A 19,065-nucleotide genomic window follows, 5' to 3' on the forward strand; every position below is an offset into this window, starting at 1 on the left:
AGGAACTTGAACGTTTGCGTAGGTTGGTAAGAGATTTGGAGTTGGAAGCAAAAGGTAGGCGTCGGAGGAGGGATCGCGAAGAGCGTGCAGAAAGGTCAGCTAGTGTAGGCGGATGCTATGGAGAGGGGTCTCATCAATCCAGTTCCCATCAACACCGGGATCAATCAAGGGAGTATGCAAACCGAGACTCAATTTCCCCGAAAGGGCGACGACCATCTGGTCACATCATTTCTCTCTTCTTTCCTACTTTTTCTCACAATTTTAGCAACATAATTGCCGATATTCACCTCTCTCCTCATGTTGTTATACATATATCACAAATAAACGGGGATATTTGCTACATAGCATGATTTAAGGAAACTACTTCATTAGTAAGCACCTCTTTAAAACTAGTTAGGAATATACCATCTCAAGCTTATGAGGCTCAAGTTCAGTGAAGTTGACATGGACAAGTAATCCACGTGGAACTCGAGTCTTAAAGACTCGAGTTCCATAAAGCGTAGGAGAAGAAGAAGAACTAGAAATGGAAGAAGGAAAAGAAGAACAACCAGAAACAAAAGAAGAAAAACCACAAGAAGAAGAAGAAGAATCATGCACCAAACCCACCAACAATTACACACAAAACCCAAAATCATAACTGACCCACCATTCAATTCCACAAAATTGACCCAAATCAAACTAGACCCACCAAGTTTTTCACCGTGAAATCCGCAATTTCACTTTCTACAAAGACCAAATTTGTTCCCCCCTCCAACAATAACCACCACACAAAAACCTTCTACAAGAAGAAGATATAAAGAAGAACCCACATGAAGAAGAAGAAAGAACCCAAACCCATAGAAGATCTGAAGAGGAACCCATATGAAGATGAAGAAAGAACCCAAACCCAGTAAAACCCATATTTTCTTTATAAAACTCAAGCCTAAAAGGCTCAAGTTCCATGTGGAACATTCTCCACGCCAGCAATCTGCTAGCACACTAAAACTCGAGTCTTAAATGCTCGAGTTTTTCACCAAACTCGAGTCTTACAAACTTGAGATGCTATTTTCCCAAATCATTTTAGAAACGTGACAGCTAATGAAATTGTTATAAAATTAATGCTAAATGCAAAAAATATTCCAAATAAATTAAGCAATATTTAGCCAAAATATTTTCTATATGCATTCATTTAGTATTTAGTATTTAACAAACTATCAACAAATATAGAAACAAAAAAAAATTATTTCTTAATACATTATAATCAATGGCGGAGCTAGTAATTTTTTCTAGAGGCCAAACTAAATATAACAAAATTATTAAGGGTTTTTTATTTATAATTTTATATTTTTTCTAATTTTTTTAAAAAAAATCATGACATAATTCTTGATTAATTGGATATTCGATCATCTTAATCAAGAATAACATTATAAGGAAGCAATATGTTATTTCTTCAATTCTCATCTTTGAGCCTTTTTAGATGGAAATACTTGACCTTTAAGCTCTTTTTATCTTAAATTATGCATCAATTGTGAATAATTTTGCCTTAAAATTACTCATAATTTGATATTTAAAAATTAAATTTTATACACTAGTTATATATCCATTTAAAAAATATATAAATAATAAACTGTATGCAATCAATCAAACAATATAGATTCACATAACAAACTAAATATAAAATAAATTAATACAATAGGAACAAAGAGAGAGAGAGAGAGAGAGAGAGAGAGAGAGAGAGAGATCTAGAGAAAGAGACCAGTGTTGATTGATTCGTGAACAGAGTTGATGCAAGTCACCAAATGAAGCCTAGAAGCAGCTAGCATTTTTTTTTTTTCCTTTCTTTTAAACGACAGATTTATGTTAAAGCAATATAGCCTTTTTTTTATCTTATTATTTTTTTTCATTAGGAGGAATGGAGGAGTACTTCTAATTGGAACTTGGAAGAGGATTCTTGATTGACAAGGAATTTGTCTTTTTTTTATTATTATCTTTTCCTTTTTGGATATTTTGCTTTTCCTTTTTGGGATATTGTTAATTTGGGAATTTTTTATCTCTCTTTCAATTTTTTTAAAAAAAATTGAGAGAGAGATAAGTTATTTTTTATGGTTTTTTATTTTTATAATTGTTACATGTATATGGAAAGTTTTTTTACTTGGAAATATATTAATTTTAAAAATTATTGCACCTATTAAGAAATAGCTATTACAACCCTTTTAGAGCATTCACATCCAAAGATGTAAAAAAATACCTATTTTACATCCTCAAACATTACTTTATCTATTTTACCAGTTCATTCAACAATACAACCAACATCTCAATTCTTATTTTTACATACAACCAAATAAAATAATATAAACTACACAATCAAATAATATAAAATACTCTTCTCTTTCTTTCCTTCTAGTCTCTTTTTCTCTTCACCCACGACCTCAAGTATAACCAACCACCACACCCACAACCAAACTAGCCACCTCCACTGCCATCACAATCAATATCCATCCAAAAATCAATCTCATGGCTAAAAAGTAAAAAATAAAACTAAACCACAACAGCCACCACCCTCATAGCCCACTACCACTACTTAAAATCCAACAACAACAACGCCACCACCAGCATCAACAGCCACCGTTGCTAAATCCATACCCATAAACCCAAATAAAAAACAAAACAAAAACCAAATCAGAACCACAACCCACAACTACCGACCACAAAAAAACACTATACCCACCACCGTTGCACACACACCACCACCATCATCACCGAAAATACAAACAAAAACCCAAATTTAAACACAAAATCCACCGTGAAACCCACAAAACCCATAAAAAATAAATAAAAATAATAAAAATAAAAATAAAATAAAATAAAATAAAAACCCACAATTAGAGATGGGAGGAAGGCGAAGATAAGTGAGAGGGAGGCAAAGATGAGAGAGGGAGGCAAAGGAGAGTGAGAGGGGGAGAGATGAGAAAGGTAGGCGGAGGAGAGTGAGAGAGGTGGAGATGAGAGGGAGGCTGAGATGGAGAGAAGAGTGGCAGAGGTGAGAGAGGGAGAGGCAGATGATTTGAAAGGAGGAGAGAGAAGATATAAAATATAGTATTTTGGTTTTAACATACTCTCTACAGTAGATTGTATATTAGAAAACCAACAATTCACAGTTGCTTAAAAAAAATAGCAATTTATACCCGAATAAACTTGATTTTTGGGATGTTGGTTGGTAAAATAGCAACTGGAGGGTTTTTTACACCCTCGTCACTCTCAATGCTAATGCTCTTAAAGAGGAATAGTTATTCTTCATTTTGAAGATTATTTATTCATAGGAATAACTATGAATAGCTAAACCATAACTATTAATAAAAACATAACCAAACTAAAGAATAGCTAAAAATCATAGAAATAACTATTACATTACATTATCTATTACAGTCTACTAAACATGCCCTTAGGAATATACGAGTATTGATAATAAAAATTTTAAAAAGTCCCAGGGGGGGGTGGCCCCCCTCTAGCTCCACCTTTGCGCCGACTCACCAAGATTGAGGTGTAACAAATCAACCACTTCCCATAGACATTCTAGTATGTATTTCTTGGATAATAGATTAAGTCTGCATATTTATAATATTATTAGAAAGCATTAGCATACTTATTTTGAGTTAATTCATGCATTTTATTTTTAGTTTTGGAATAATGTTGAATAATTAATTTTGTGCTTGATTGAATTTTAATGCGTGAATTTGTCTTTTGTAGGAGAATGGAATTAAATAAGTGAATTTGTGCAAAGAAGAAGGCTAATAGATTTTACTTTTACAAGGGTCATAATGAAAGTCAAAATAGGTCCACCCAATGAAATTTGAGTCTAATTAGAGTAAGGAATCAAAAGAAATTTGTACCAAATCCAAGTCTAATTCGGACTAGGATTCTAGCTTACACACTAGTTAGTTTTGGGCATAACTTTCGGCTCAGATATCCAATCAAGATAATTCAAGTTGAGCTGGAAATGTAACTTAAAGGGCTACAACTTTGTAATTTACCAAAAGTCCAAATTCTAACATTAAATGGGCCAAAAACGTTGGTTAATTTAAGCCTAAAAACCTGTGATTTTCTCCAAACGGGAATTCAACTTGTAATAAGATTCCTTAGCCTATTTAAAAGCACTTTAGGGGAAAATTTGGAGGAGAGCTGCCATAGAACTTAATTTAGGTTTTCTTAAAATTTCTTTACAGTTTTTAGAGTTTTATTTGTGTTATGGCATGCTAAAAGCCTTGTTAAGGCAAGGGGTGAAACCCAACTTTTATTAGTAAGTTCTTAACAATTATTTTATGGTTTTAATGCTTATTTTTTATATATATATATATATATAATATATTTTTTATTCATATCCTATCAATATCTTTCGTGTGCATATTCTATTATAATTCTCCCTAAAACTTGTTTCCATTCTCTCATTGGCATTATTGGCCAAAATGACCAAATACCACTGTTGGCCAAAATTATTAGTGTTTTATCACTATTTGAGAAATATTTAGTAATATACCACTTTTTGAAACTCGAGTTTAAGAAATTCGAGTCTGACATGAAACTCGAGTTTCAAAAACTCGAGTTCCATAAAAAATGCTGCTACCATGGATTATTTGAATTAAAAATGCAATGAGAAATTGAAACTCGAGTTCCATAAAAAAAATGCCGCTAACATGGATTATTTGAATTAAAAAATACAATGAGAAACTCGAGTTTCATAAAGTCAAATTTTAAGGTGGTAAATTGCTAAATATTTCTCAAACAGTGATAAAACACTACCAATTTTGGCAAACCGTGATATTTGGCCATTTTGGCCCATGATTAGCCCACCCTTTTTTTTTAAAAAGCTCATCTCTAACTTACTAATATCAGTCATCTCATTAAAGGTGGAATAATACCTCGAACTTGCGCTAACCTGACCCACTCTAACCCAACACAAATTTTCCTCATCTTGAAGCACGGGACGAGGCACCCCTAATCTAACCCCCACCATATCATCCATGAGAAAGTGGATAACCAATTTAGGAATTACCAAAGAGAAAAGGGGAGGACATAGCAAATAAAAGGGATTGATAATAAATTGATGAACCAAAATAGAATTGACAACCTTGTCTTATGTATACACTGCTTTCTATGTTTCATTAAGTTTTCATCTGTATTCATGGCAAAGCCAGACCCATAATAACAAAGTAACTTGTGAAACAACTTAAGGGCATTTACTTGGTCGAGTTCTTGCAAACCAAATAACAGAAAATGTACTCACTTTAAGGAAAACAAGTCTGTTTTCTAGAGTCTAGACTATGATTCATTTTCTATAAACCTTTCCCCTCAAAAACTACTAGAGTGAGTGAGGAGCTTAATAGTAATCAGCCGCTTAGTATCAAAGCTAAAATAGTAAGAATTAGAACACCTGTCAAAACATCAATATGCATGCAATGCAAGAATTGCAATTGCCTAACAATCTACCACATATGTATGTAAATATGGTACAACTTAAAAAGTTGAGTTAAAATTCTTTTGCTTTTGCTGCCTTTCCACAATTCTTGATCCCTTATAATAGTCAGCTGTCTCAACTTCCAAGTTCCATGGTCTGACTGATCATTTTCTCTTTGTACTCTTTCAATTCTCTCTTATATCGTTCTTTGTCTTTCAACCCAATGTGCTGGTAAACCTATAATAAGGAAACAACAATCCTGTTAATAATCAATTTGCAAATCTTAAGTACTCACTACTCATCACTCTTGTTAATCTCTAAAGGAAAACTACAGATAATCTTAGGAAGAAGCCCCTATCATTTTAACAACTTGCTGATTTTTCTTGATTGGTAAGATATATATTTTCATTCTACCAAAAGATGAAAATGATTCCAACCAAAGGAAACAACCCATAAAAGGTTTGCATTGTATCGTTGAGATTACCATCCTTTCTTCAGCGCTGAGGTTGCTCCATGACTCGCCAATCATCTTTGTGAACTCCCTTTCTCTGTTTGGGTACAAAGACTTGAGCTTGTAATGCTTCTCGGCAAAGAAAAAGTTATAGCCACTCCTATTGGGTTTTGGATAATTGGGGTCTCCCCTTCTTCTACTTCTTCTCCTCCTCTGACCAGAATGGTGACGTTTGGAGGTGTATGGTACAATGGCACTGTTAGAGTCTGGAATTGAGGTAGAAGAATCTGGCTGCTCCGGATGATAAAGTACTCCTTTAAGAATCTCAGAGCCCAATTTCACAGACACCAAGTAACCACAATCGCATTTCCCTTCAATTGTTCCAATAGCTGAGAAGCATGAAGTGCCTGTACAAGATGGTGGGAAAAGGTGAGACAAAGAAGCTTAATTCCTATACACACTTAATACTGTGATTTCCCATTACGGTTCATGGTAAAAAAAAAAAAATCATACTTACTAGTAATTTTTTCATAATTAGTCCATATTATTATTTGTTAATTGATACTTAGAACAGTCGCAATGAAATAGTACCATTGTATTTATTTTGCTCTCATCACAATTAGGAGAAACAAACCCTCTCTTAAGTTACGGAAAGCAATGGCATTTAATCATATCAAACACCTAAAAATTGGACTATAGAGTTGAAAGATATGGACTCATCAACGGCTATTAAGGCTGCCAAACTGGCCTTAAACGTTTACAATATGATGAAAAATAAAAACGTTTACAAGACAAGACAACCACCACATATTTTAGTTGGTATAAGATAGTAGCAGCGGGACCCCCATTAAAAGGGAGACTAATAGGAAATCACTTAAATTTACATTAACATCAAACATATCATAATCTAAATGGCAACCATATATTTTTCTTGGTAATTGAATAGCAACCATATAATGGCAATCCATTTGGTGCCTCAAAAGATTCATTGACTTGTACATCAATTAAGCATAAGCATAACATTTTGTGGCAGAGAAATCAAAACAAACAGCTATATATATGTGTGGTGTGGTTGAAACTCACTTTATCCTCTACTTTCGAAAAGTGAAATAAAGAGAAAGGAATAAAAATACAAGAAAATAGGCAAGGAATAATTTTTTTTTATATTTTAAATATTACCTTCATTAAGTGGTTCTGGACCTTCTGGATGATCATTAGTTTTTTTGGGGGAATATTCTACTAGAGCCAATTCAGGTCTCCACGAAGGGTTGCTAGCAGGAAAAGAAACTGCAAACATATATATAAAATTGGACCCATATTTTACCAACAAAAAAAAAAAAAAAAGGAAGCAACACCATAAAGAACCAGAAGGAAAAAAAGAAGAGGCAATAATCAGTGTCCAAAGACAAAGATCAAGGAACAATGCAACCATTAAACAAAGAAAACGAAAGAAACAGGAGAGACAAAAACAATAGTTTACCTGTTGGAGTAAACACTGGACCTTGTAGCTTAAAGAAGTAAACTTGTTCATAATGGTAAAGAAGACTAAAGTAGTGTTTCCTCAATACAAAAGAAGCGCTTGTTGTTGTTGCAGAGAACCTGAAAATATTACCCACTTCTCTCCATTTCTTCTCCGCAACAACCTAAGGAGAAATTCATAACGTATCCATGGTATAAGAATATACATAAAGGATTTTACATACGAAAAAAGATTAGGTAACAAAGCCAAACCTTCTCATAGCCACCCCTCTTTGTAACCTCTACATAAAGAATATGCAAATCTAGCTCCTTCCCACCAATCACAGGAATCCTTAAAATACAACAGTGAAACAAAAAAAAAAAAAAAGATTAAAAAAAGAACACAAACACAAGAATCAAACATGAAATACAAGTACAGCACAAACGTTAAACTAAAATAAAAATGGAAGAAAATGTTTTTTTATTCCACATAAATCCCACGATTAAACATCACATACTGTTCTATCTATAATATAATAATCAATGTGCAAATCCCCTTTAAAATAATAGTGTTCAATGAAAAAAAAATGAAGTCTAAAAAAAACCTTACATAAATTTGGTTGTCATCATAAAATGGAAGCGCCTGAGAGTGTCCCAGAAGACAGTAGGGTCATTGACAACATCTTCATGGGAAGCAAGTGGAGCAGGATAATTCTTACCCTCCACCACATTCGAGCTCTTTGTTCTCGCCACCGGCGACATTTTTCACGGTGGCCGGAGAGAGCAAGGTTGAAAAGTCTGAGAGAGTGAGAGACAGTGAGATAAATTAATGAATTGTTAATAAAGAAACATGATTTCCAAGATAAGATAGTAATTAAGGTACAGTGGAAGTCACATACCTATGTTAAGGCCAAGAAAAAAAAATGTATGACCTAAGCAAAAATAAAAAATAAAAATTAAAGAAGAGGGTTGGACGCGTGGGAGGTAACGGTTACACAAGCTTGGCTTTTTCTGCAATTTTTGAAAAGAATGACCAATTACTGTACGAAGTCCTAGTGTTTATTTAATTTTTTCACAGGGCTATAGTTCATAATTACACGCTTTAGCTAACACTCTTTCTCGTGCCAATCGAAGCCGACTGACATTTCTGCAACTGTATGAACTGTTATACACATAACACTACTCTCTCTTTCACTTTCTCTGTCTCTCCAAACGTTGACATGCACTTGGGTTTCTTCTTCTGTTGATGTCTGAAACGTATCTTTAGAGTACATTTGGTAATAGATATCTGAAGAGACTTTAAAGGGTGGGTTGTTATAGAGTACACTCGAGTGTATTACTGAGTATATAAAGGTACGGAAGGTTATCTCATATAGTCATATCTGTATCTTAAGCTTCCGCTTGGGTGAAAGGCTCTGTTTGGACGCTACTTAGTGAGTTCTTTGGTTTCTCTTTTATCTGGTTTGTTTGGGTGGATCATGTTTTTATCCAACAAAACATGTTTTAGCCTCCCGTATATAAGCGTCACTGGGTGGCTTCAGATCTCTGACACAGACAATGTTTTTGTTTATATTTTCTGCATGTATACTTTTTGCTGACTTGGGATATTCACATGTATGATGTATGTACTTTGTAAATCTGAAAGGGATTGCAAATTTTATACCACAAAATTAATAAATTAAAAAAAATAAATAAATAAGTAGAAAGAAGAAGATACAATAAAACTAGCCACACAGTTAATTAATTAATGTGTTAAATTGTGATTCATGCAAGATAAAAATAGTACCAATGGTATAATCATGTGAAGAGAAATTACTTTTATCATAAGTTGACAAGTCAATACATGTAAAATTGAATGTTATAGCCCATCAGGTTGTTTTAAATTGGGTGTGGAATTATAGCCTGAATTGCGATACAATTAAAAGAGAATCTAAAACCAATTGTTATTCTTGTTGACCATATTTGGTCTTTGTTAGATCAACTCAATGCATTATAATTGTATTTGACTTATTTCTTTTTGTCACCTGTAAAAAAGTTTATTAATAATTATAATAGGATTTAAATTAATGATGTCTATTCCATGGGTCGACTACTCAACGGAAGAGGAAAAATTTCATAAAGGGTTTAAATGATGATAATGGTGTTTGGCACGAGGATGAGGAGTTCTTTTTGGGTTTGTTAAATGACTATTACTCTCGGCTATTTTCATCCTCAAATCCTCATGATTTTGATCGTATTTTGGATGGGGTTGATGAAGTAGTGACTAATGAAATGAGGGCAGATCTGGCTCGTCCTTACACAATTGAGGAAGTGGATGCAGCTATTAAGGAAATGGCACCATTAAAGGTCCTTGGCCCAGATGGGATGTCGCCATTATTTTATCAGACCTACTGGACTGATGTTGGAACAGATGTTCATCAAGCTGTCTTGTCAAGTCTAAACTCAAGTCCTATCTTGAAATCAATAAATCATACTTTCATCACTTTGATCCCTAAAGTGAATAGCTCAGAAAAAGTTTCTAATTTTTGTCCTATTAGTCTTTGCAATGTGATTTATAAGATTGTGAGTAAGGTGATTGCAAACCGTCTTAAACCTTTGCTTAATTCTATTATTTTAGAAACTCAGAGTGCTTTTACTACTGATAGATTGATTACAGATAACATCTTAATAGCTTTTGAACCTTTGCATCACATGAAGACTAATTGTACAGGGAAGAAGGGCTTTATGGCACTTAAGTTGGATATGAGTAAGGCTTGTGATAGAGTGGAGTGGATTTTCCTTGAAAAAATCCTTTTGAAGTTAGGTTTTCAAGCTTCTTGGGTGGCTTTGATTATGGAGTGTATAACCACTGTTTATTTTTTCATTCTAGTAAATGGAGAGCCGAAGGGTATGATTTCCCCCTCTAGGGGTTTGAGGCAGGGCAATCCCCTCTCGCCTTATTTATTTTTGTTTTGTGCAGAATGCTATTTTTAGAAAAGCAGCAATGAAGGGTGACATAGAGGGATTTTCTGTGTGTAGGAATGGGCCAAAAGTTACTCACCTATTTTTTGCAGATGATTGTTTTTTATTTTGCAGATCCACCTTGGAGGAATGTCAGAAATTTCAGGAGCTATTGGCCTATTATGAGGTGGCGTTAGGCCAAATGATAAATAAGGAGAAAACCACTCTATTCTTTAGCAAGAACACTGATGAACAAACATAGGAAGCTATAAAAGTTTCTCTTAATGTACTAGCAATACAAAATTATGAGAAAAATTTGGCCCTTCCTTCGTTTATTCATAGAAAGAAGAAAGCTTGCTTCACTAATGTGAAAGAGCGGATCTGGGCAATAATGCAAGGGTGGAAAGAGAAGCTTCTGTCACAAGCTGGTAAGGAAGTTATGATAAAGGCAGTCATCCAATCTATTCCTACTTACTCGATGAGTGTATTTAAATTGCCGGTTAGTTTGTGTAAGGAAATAGAAACAATGATTCAACAATTTTGGTGGGTACAAGGTGACTCAAAAAAGATTCATTGGGTTAAATGAAGTTCTTTGTGCTCATCAAAATCTGTTGGAGGGATGGGTTTTCAAGATATTCAAAACTTCAATACTGCCTTACTAACCAAACAGGTGTGGAGATTAATTCCCCAGAAAGATACGCTTCACTATAAGGTTTTTTGTGCGAAGTTTTTTCCCAATGGGAGTATTATTGATGCCCCTATTCATCCAAAGTGCTCTTATACATGAAGGAGTATATTGCAAGCACGCAAGCACAGGAGGTTATAGAGAACGATCCTATCTGGCGGGTCGGGAGTGGTCAGATGATTGATGTGTGGAAACATAGATGGCTCCCTAATCCTGGTTACAACAAGATTGTATCTCCAAGAGCAAATTCCACTGTTAATCGAGTTAGTGAATTGTTCTACTCCAATACAAGAATCAGGGATCCTGGCAAATTGGAGAGCAATTTTTACCCTTGGGAAGCTGATCTGGTGAGCAAGATTCAGGTGACTGAGGCGTGTGATGAGGATTTGCTAGTATGGCCTCTGACTGCGGATGGAAATTATAGTGTTAGGAGTGTGTATCGCTTGTTAGCTTCAACAAAGGCAAGCATTGCACCGAGCTCTTCCACACCAATAAAGCAGTGGTGCTTATGGAAGAGTATTTGGAAGATTCGGACTCCTAATAAAATCAGACATTTCCTTTGGCGTGCAGTCAAAGATTCACTTCCAATGAAACAAAATCTAAGAGCTCGACATATTCCGATAGATGAGACATGTGATTTGTGTGATGATCATCAAGAAACTCTGCTACATGGCCTCTGGTTATGCGATCATGCACAATTTGTTTGGAAGTCAGACCCAGGTTTTGCTCCTCTGTATCAGAAACAATATAGGGAGTTTGAGGATTTGGTGGAGGAGGTGATGCACAGGGGCTCAGCTTATCGGGTTGCACTTTTCTCACCATAGCTTAGTGCTTGTGGCAGCACCGGAACAAGCTTAAAGAGAACCAACTGACTTGGCAGCTTCATGAACTGGGGAATCGTGCTAAGGAGCTAGTCTTGGAGTATCTCGATGTGAAGAAACAGTCTACTCGGGCTGTAACTCAGCCTGCTAGGGTTCGCTAGACTCTTCCAGCGGAGCAGAATTATAAAGGTAACTTTAATGCTACATTTTTAATGCTTTGGGTTGTGTAGGTATTGGAGTTGTCTTTCACGATTACACTGGAAATATTATCGCTGCTTTGAGTCAAAAGATCCCATTGGTTCAGTCCATGGAGTTGGCGGAGGCTTTGGCGGCAAGACGTGCAGTAGTGTTTGCCAAGGAGCTGAGCTTGTTCAATGTGGAAATAGAGGGAGACTACCCAGGGTGATCAAAGCCTTGACTGATCCGAGAAGATGCAGCACTTTGTTTGGTCATGTGATAGATGAGAATCAAAGTTTAGGCGCTACTTTTCAGTATTGCAAGTTCTAGCATATTCAAAGGGAAGGAAATAGATTAGCCCACACCTTAGCTAGAAGAGCAGCTTTTAGTTTACGCCATGAAGAAAAATAAATGCATGTCTAAAATTGAAGTTCTCGTGATTTCAGCAAATAAAAAAAAAAGATTGACACATCAATGGAATATGACGTATCTATAATAACTAATAACATTGTTTTTTTTTTTTTTTTTGGTTAACTCAATATTGTATGTTGTTTTATCTAACATTATCTTTGAAAAAATAACATTGTATGTTGGATCAGGCGTTTTGCTTTGCTCCATCTATGCGTCTGTGTTTTTTTAGTAGGTCTCGTAGATACTGTTCATGGATCCCTAAAAGTCAACAAAATACAGATTTCTAGGTAAATTTAGATCCCACAGCACTATTCACACTTTTAAAAATTATTTTGCTACAATGTTTTTAGCAATAAATTTTTAGTTTTCAGCAAATAAGTGGTATCCAGACACACCCTAACTAGTCATTAAGTAGGCCAAAATTGGAAATTAATATTGTTTGCCAAACAATATAATTAGTAGGCACTATTTTCAAACTATATTTTTTACTAACATCTCAAGTTTAAAAGACTTGATTTAGGGCCTATAAATCGAGTCTCAAATACTCGGTTTCCATAGTCTGATAACTTCTGATGTGGCATTTTTTCCACGTGGTGAGTACCTAGAAATCAACTCAATTTATAAGCCCACCCTTTAACCCTACATATTCAGCCTCCTTACACTACAAACCATTCACCCCACCCCACCTTCTCATCAAGCCAAAAGCCAAAGAATCCACAGCTACCCGATCCAGTCAAACCACGCCACCACCGTACCGCCGCGCCAAACCCACGCCGCACGACCCAGGCATCAACCCGGCGAGGTGAGGTGAGCTCTCTCTCCTCGGATTCTTTCTCTCTCTGATCTGATTTGGGTTTTCAAGTTCAGTTTTTAGTCAAAATAGAAAAACCCAGAAAAATTGTTTCATTGTTGAATAAATAGCGAATGTGTTTCATTATGCTGGGATTGTTTTATTTCTGGGATTTCTTAAATTTTTTTTTTTTTGGTATTTCTAGGAATGGCTTGTACATGAGAGACTTAAGATTAAAAATTTTTTGGCTTATAAATCGAGTCTTCGAGACTCAATTTCTAGGTGGACGCCACGTGGAAAAAACACCACATCAAACGTGATCAGGCCATGGAAACTGAGTCTTTGAGACTCGATTTATAGGCTAAAATCGAGTCTTTAAGACTCGAAATGTTAGTAAAATATATACTTTTGAGAATGTGCTTACTAACTATATAGTTGGGAAAATAGGCTTTATTCCCAATTTTGGCCTCATTAAGTACCATAAATAAAAAATAAAAATAAAAAATAAAAAACTAATCATTAAGTATGTGAAGGCCCACTTTCAGTTAAATAGCCAATGTTCAGCAAATCGTGACTCGAGGATTGTCATTGAGAATCGAGGCTTAAATTGTCCAATAAGCTTTTTTTTTTCTTTTTTTTTCTTTTTGAGAAATAATTACAACATGCTGCTAACCCCGCAACTCGAACCTTTTCCCCCTTAGAACCCCAAGCACTTTGTGCATAGGGAGGTACCAATTCAGCTACAAGGCATTTGGCTCCAATGAGCTGTTTAAATTTATCACAATGCCTCATTGCCTTTTTTTTTCATATCAACTTTTTAGAGCCACAAAGCCTACTTCCCTTGCATATCTATTAGCAAGTAATGGCAATAGGTGAGAACAAAAAAGCTTTTTACAAACCTAAATCCTCTTAAATATTTTAAATACAAACCATATTAAATTTTAGGAATTATATCTCAAACACATCCCATTTATATTTGAAAAACCCAAACTCATAAAAAATCCACATATTATCTTATCATTAGAAGGGTCAAAAAAGTCTAATCAAGCAGTCTAAATAAACCTTTTAAACACTATTTAATAAATTTTAAATATTAATAAGCACTTTTAGACTAAATCAAAATTTTAAAATTCAAAAAGAATCGGCCAATTGAATCTATACGATCGTCCATCAATCACTAGACATGTCTGATCATATTAAAAAAATAAATAAATAAATATATATATATATATATATATATTAAAATTTGAGAACCAACTAAAATCGAGAACCTGATTGGATTGAAATTGAAGGATTAGTTCTCACAAATCTGACAAAGCCAAATGCTACTCAGCACCATCGTTCAACATCTCCATTTATCATCTTCATTAATGATTCTAATTTCTAACTACCGCAAACAAAATCTTCCTTGCCACTCACCAAGAATCTGTTTGACGTTGCCAAAGCAATTGCTCAACTTTATAATCTCTCATTTCTCTTATTGGTTTCCTCTTTGAATTTTCTCTCTACTTTCTTTCTTTTCTATAATTTATGGATAAAATTCGGATGAAAAAAAAAAAAAAAGGAATGAGAAAAAAGAAAAAGAAATAAGAAATATAATTTAATATTTAATATTGTGGTAGTATTCCGCGTCTTTTATAGGTGAGTAATTATTAAATACTTCATGAGTAATATTTCTTCATCTTATTTAATAGTGGATGCCGTTAATTAAATTTAGACTAAAATATTTTTTTGGCATTTGAATTTTTATGTTATTTTCATTTTGGCACTTCACATTTTAGAATTTATATTTTGGCCCATCATGTTTGAATCAATTTTCTTATTGGCCTAACCCTCTATTTCTGTTATAGTAATCTAACAATCCATAATTTGGTTTTGCTACCTACAACAATAAAAATTTTGCATTCCACAACATTTTAGAGTTAGCATTTCATGAAATAGTTAAATATAGAGGGACATAATGGTCTAATAACTAATGAAAAATATACCATATGGCCAAATGAAAATAAAATTAAATATGAAGGGTCAAATTAAAAATTTTGACGTGTAGATGAAAACAATCATAAACTTTATGTGTTAAAACCCTACTTTAGTCTTAAATTTATGGTTGGAGCCTCCATTAATGTGAGACTACTATTGGATATTGAATAATTTTCCTTTTTAAGAATCCATTAATATAGTGCAAATTATATTTATGAAACATTAATTTCATCACATTAGCATTTATTTATGGCCAATTAATTAATATCCATATTAAAGCTAATATAATAAAAATTCATTATGATTTTAATTATATATATATATATTTTTTTTTATACAAGATAAAAATTCTACTCTAATCTAATTTAAGTGTATATGTGTATGAAACTCTCTCCCTAGAAACTAAAACTCCGGCATTTACCCCCACACCCTACAAATACTAATACTTGTGGAGTAGTGCGCGGTGGTAAATCCATTTTCAAATGAAAACCTTTGGGCAATGCCACATTAATTTCTTGTACAAATGACATGGTATTTTTTTTAATTTATTTGATATGGACATGGTAATTGATCTATGGGTCAGCTTACAATTTCACTGTTATAGCAAACAAGTTAAAAAAAAAAAAAAAAAAAAAAAAACGATAAATATGGAACTGCAAAAGCATCATACTAGTTCTATTAACGGGTTTTAGAGCACCTAGTTATCATCATCCAGTTTTGTTCGATCTATGATGAATAAAATATTGTAGCTTAGATTTCTCAAAATTTAGTGAATTTACCCATCAATTGTGAGTCATATTTATTATATAATTATATATCAAATATTTTTATGAAAAATTAGCATTACTAAAAAAAGAAAAAGAACTACACTTCTAACTTTGAGTTTCTCAAAAAAAAAAAAAAAAAAAAAAAAAAAAAAAAAAAAACACTTTTGAGTCTCCAACAACAAACAACCAAAACCAAACTACTTAGGGATTATTTGATATTAATGTTCAAACAACAGTTTTCAGTGTTTAAACAATAATAACAATTTACTGAACAACAATACTAAAAATTTCTCACCAAACAAGCCCTTATCTATATAATACAAGTCATTTGCATCTAAAAAATTAAAACTAAAAGAAAAAACTAAATTATTAACAAATATGTTTTAAGGTTTTCAAAATTGTTTAAAGTTTAAAAAGAGTCACATCACAAGTGTGCAGAGTCACATGTATTGTCTAACGTGATCACCATGAATCCAAAAAATCCAAAACAAAACAATCCCAAAGGTCGCTAGAAAGCCCTAATATTCTTCTAGTATTATCATTTGTATTTTTAAAAATACATGTGAAAAATAAAATGTGTACAAATACATTTAATACTGTTTAAAAACCTGTTTAACAAATACATTTAATTCATATACGAAAAAGAAATACATATTTGTAATACTCCAAAAATACAAAATAATTTCCCAAAAACTAGAAACATAAATCAAATACCCCATAAATCACTTAGACATTACCATAAAGCCCGAGTAAATTAAAGTGGTCTGAGGCCCATATAAGAGAAAAAAATTTGATCTAGAATTGTAGGGCTTTACCCCTGAGGGAGCCCTTCCAGAAATTCTCGAAGGCCTGGGCTGAACCCAGGCCTAAGAGGGGGTTTGGAAATAGTTTTCAACCAGCAATAGACGCGTCTCGGTTAGAACCTCACGGACTGCGTCATTGCCCCAAGCGCAAAGATAGTTAGCCAGGTGTCACCCATCTAATTTTATAGTCCTCAGTTACCTCCGCTACCTAATCTATTAGCGATGTGGGATTCTAGTTCTCACCTCAAACCATGCTGGTTCTGACTTTTGAGTACCCCTTCACAAAAAACGTGGCCTGAAAGTGAAAAAAGGCTCAGTGGGATGTTTAGGAAGAACCGTAACGTTCTCATCAAACATCCTTTTGGCTCTGAATGATTCATTTGAATGATGGGCGATGGTAAAAGCAGCTCTCTCCTACATTTCTCATTGCCCTTTGGTTCTATACAAACTCTTCACACACAGAAAACTCCACAACGCTCTTTTCCCTCAAGAACCACTCGTTTCCGCTCTCATTCTTGTTTTAAACTCTTGCTCTTCTATTTCATACTGCCGGGCAATTCATGCCCGCGTAATCAAATCTGTGGATTATAGCGATGGGTTTATTGGTGATCAGTTGGTGTCTAAGTACGTTATATTTGGAGGTGCAGAAGATGCACAGAAGTTGTTTGATGAAATGCCGCACAAGGATGTGGTCTCTTGGAATTCTTTAATTTCTGGGTTCTCGCAAATGGGGTGTATTGGTAAGTGCCTAAGTACACTTTTTAGGATGAAATTTGAGATGGGAATGAAACCTAATGAGGTCACACTTTTATCTGTAATCAGTGCCTGTACTGATTTGGTAGTACTAGATGTAGGCAAGTACATTCATGGGTATGCACTGAAGTTAGGAATATTGTTGGAAACTAAGGTTGGCAACTCTCTCGTTAGTATGTATGGGAAGTCCGGGTATTTAGATGCAGCTTGTCGATTATTTGAGGCAATGCCTATTAGGAATATTGTTTCATGGAATTCAATGGTTATGATTTATAAACAAAATGGGTTTGCGGAGGAGGCGGTTAGTTGTTTTAGTTTGATGAGAATGGCTGGAGTTGAGCCTGATGAAGGTACTATTGTGGTCTTGCTTCAGGCTTGTGAAGATTTAGGTGTAGGAAAACTAGCAGAGGGCGTTCATGGTTTAATCCTTTGTTATGGTATCAATGCAAATGGAAGAATTTTGACTGTGCTTTCGAATTTGTATGCAAAGTTGGGGAGATTAGACACATCATGGAAGGTTTTCAGAGAGATGCTTAGTCCGGACAGAGTAGCTTGGACAGCCATGCTTGCTGGCTACGCTGTGCACGGGCATGGAAAGAAAGCAATGGAGATCTTTGAAAGCATGATTCAGGAAGGCTTGGAGCCTGATCATGTTACCTTCACACATCTGTTAAATGCTTGTAGCCATTCAGGGTTTGTCAAGGAGGGAAAGTATTACTTCAAGATCATGTCTGAAGTATATGGAATTGTACCCAGATTGGATCACTATTCATGCATGGTTGATCTTCTTGGTCGCTCTGGTCTTCTGAATGATGCTTATGAGCTGATTATACACATGCCAATGGAACCTAATTCTGGTGTCTGGGGAGCCCTCCTTGGTGCTTGTCGGGTTTATGGTAACATTGAGCTGGGGAAAGAAGTTGCAGAGCGACTAATTGCTTTAGACCCGTCAGATCCCAGAAACTATATCATGCTTTCAAATATTTATTGTGCTGCTGGTCTATGGAGAGATGCTTCACAGGTGAGGACTTTGATGAAGGATAGAGGTCTCATCAGAACATCTGGATGCAGTTTTGTTGAACATGGAAACAAAATCCATCGCTTTGTAGCTGGTGATCGATCTCACCCTGAGTGGGAGAAGATATATGTAAAGTTGGAAGAACTGATCGAAAAGGTTCGGAGGGCTGGATTTGTGTCTAAAACTGAATTTGTTCTACATGATGTTGAAGAGGAGATTAAAGAGGATATGATCAATAAACACAGTGAGAAGCTAGCCATTGCATTTGGGCTTTTGATGACCAATGCGGGCATGCCGTTAATTATAACAAAGAATCTTAGAATATGCGGTGACTGTCACAGCACTGCAAAGTTCATATCACTGGTTGAGAAGCGTACCATCATAATACGAGATCCAAAGCGATTTCACCACTTTGACAATGGACTCTGCTCTTGTGGTGACTATTGGTGATACTCTCCTTTATTGCATGATTTACAAATTACATCGTGACTGTCGTGTAACGATCACTGAAATGCACAAAACTTTTGTCTATGACAAGTATTGCTTGGCTATATATACACGAAATCAAATTTTTTACAAT

At 34.7% G+C, this 19,065-nt stretch overlaps 2 protein-coding genes and 1 non-coding gene across 5 annotated transcripts; 1 reads left to right on the forward strand and 2 right to left on the reverse strand.

Moving 5' to 3' along the window:
- Positions 1 to 5,194: 5,194 nt before the first annotated feature.
- On the reverse strand, positions 5,195 to 8,813 carry LOC115974570 (high mobility group B protein 9). 3 transcript variants are annotated; one of them, XM_031094982.1, is made up of 7 exons: positions 8,438 to 8,813; positions 7,951 to 8,138; positions 7,614 to 7,692; positions 7,363 to 7,525; positions 7,062 to 7,169; positions 5,916 to 6,289; positions 5,195 to 5,668 (listed from the first exon to the last, which is right to left on the reverse strand). In XM_031094982.1, the coding sequence occupies exons 2-7, from the start codon at positions 8,100 to 8,102 to the stop codon at positions 5,567 to 5,569; spliced, it is 978 nt and encodes a 325-aa protein (XP_030950842.1). In that variant the 5' UTR covers positions 8,103 to 8,138; positions 8,438 to 8,813; the 3' UTR covers positions 5,195 to 5,566. The 3 variants fall into 3 exon arrangements, with proteins under 3 accessions (XP_030950842.1, XP_030950840.1, XP_030950841.1); XM_031094980.1 differs by having other exon boundaries at positions 8,240 to 8,813; XM_031094981.1 differs by lacking the exon at positions 8,438 to 8,813 and having other exon boundaries at positions 7,951 to 8,233.
- A 7,905-nt stretch (positions 8,814 to 16,718) lies between these two features.
- LOC115978491 lies at positions 16,719 to 16,869 on the reverse strand. Its single transcript, XR_004088763.1, has one exon. It is a non-coding gene; the product is annotated as a U4 spliceosomal RNA (small nuclear RNA).
- Positions 16,870 to 16,919: 50 nt separating this feature from the next.
- On the forward strand, positions 16,920 to 19,065 carry LOC115974572 (pentatricopeptide repeat-containing protein At5g40410, mitochondrial). The gene has a single exon (XM_031094983.1). It carries the CDS (start codon positions 17,109 to 17,111, stop codon positions 18,933 to 18,935), a length of 1,827 nt encoding a protein of 608 aa, XP_030950843.1. The 5' UTR covers positions 16,920 to 17,108; the 3' UTR covers positions 18,936 to 19,065.

Source organism: Quercus lobata, chromosome 2 (assembly GCF_001633185.2).
Source record: "Quercus lobata isolate SW786 chromosome 2, ValleyOak3.0 Primary Assembly, whole genome shotgun sequence".
In the NCBI taxonomy this organism is placed as follows: Eukaryota; Viridiplantae; Streptophyta; class Magnoliopsida; order Fagales; family Fagaceae; genus Quercus; species Quercus lobata.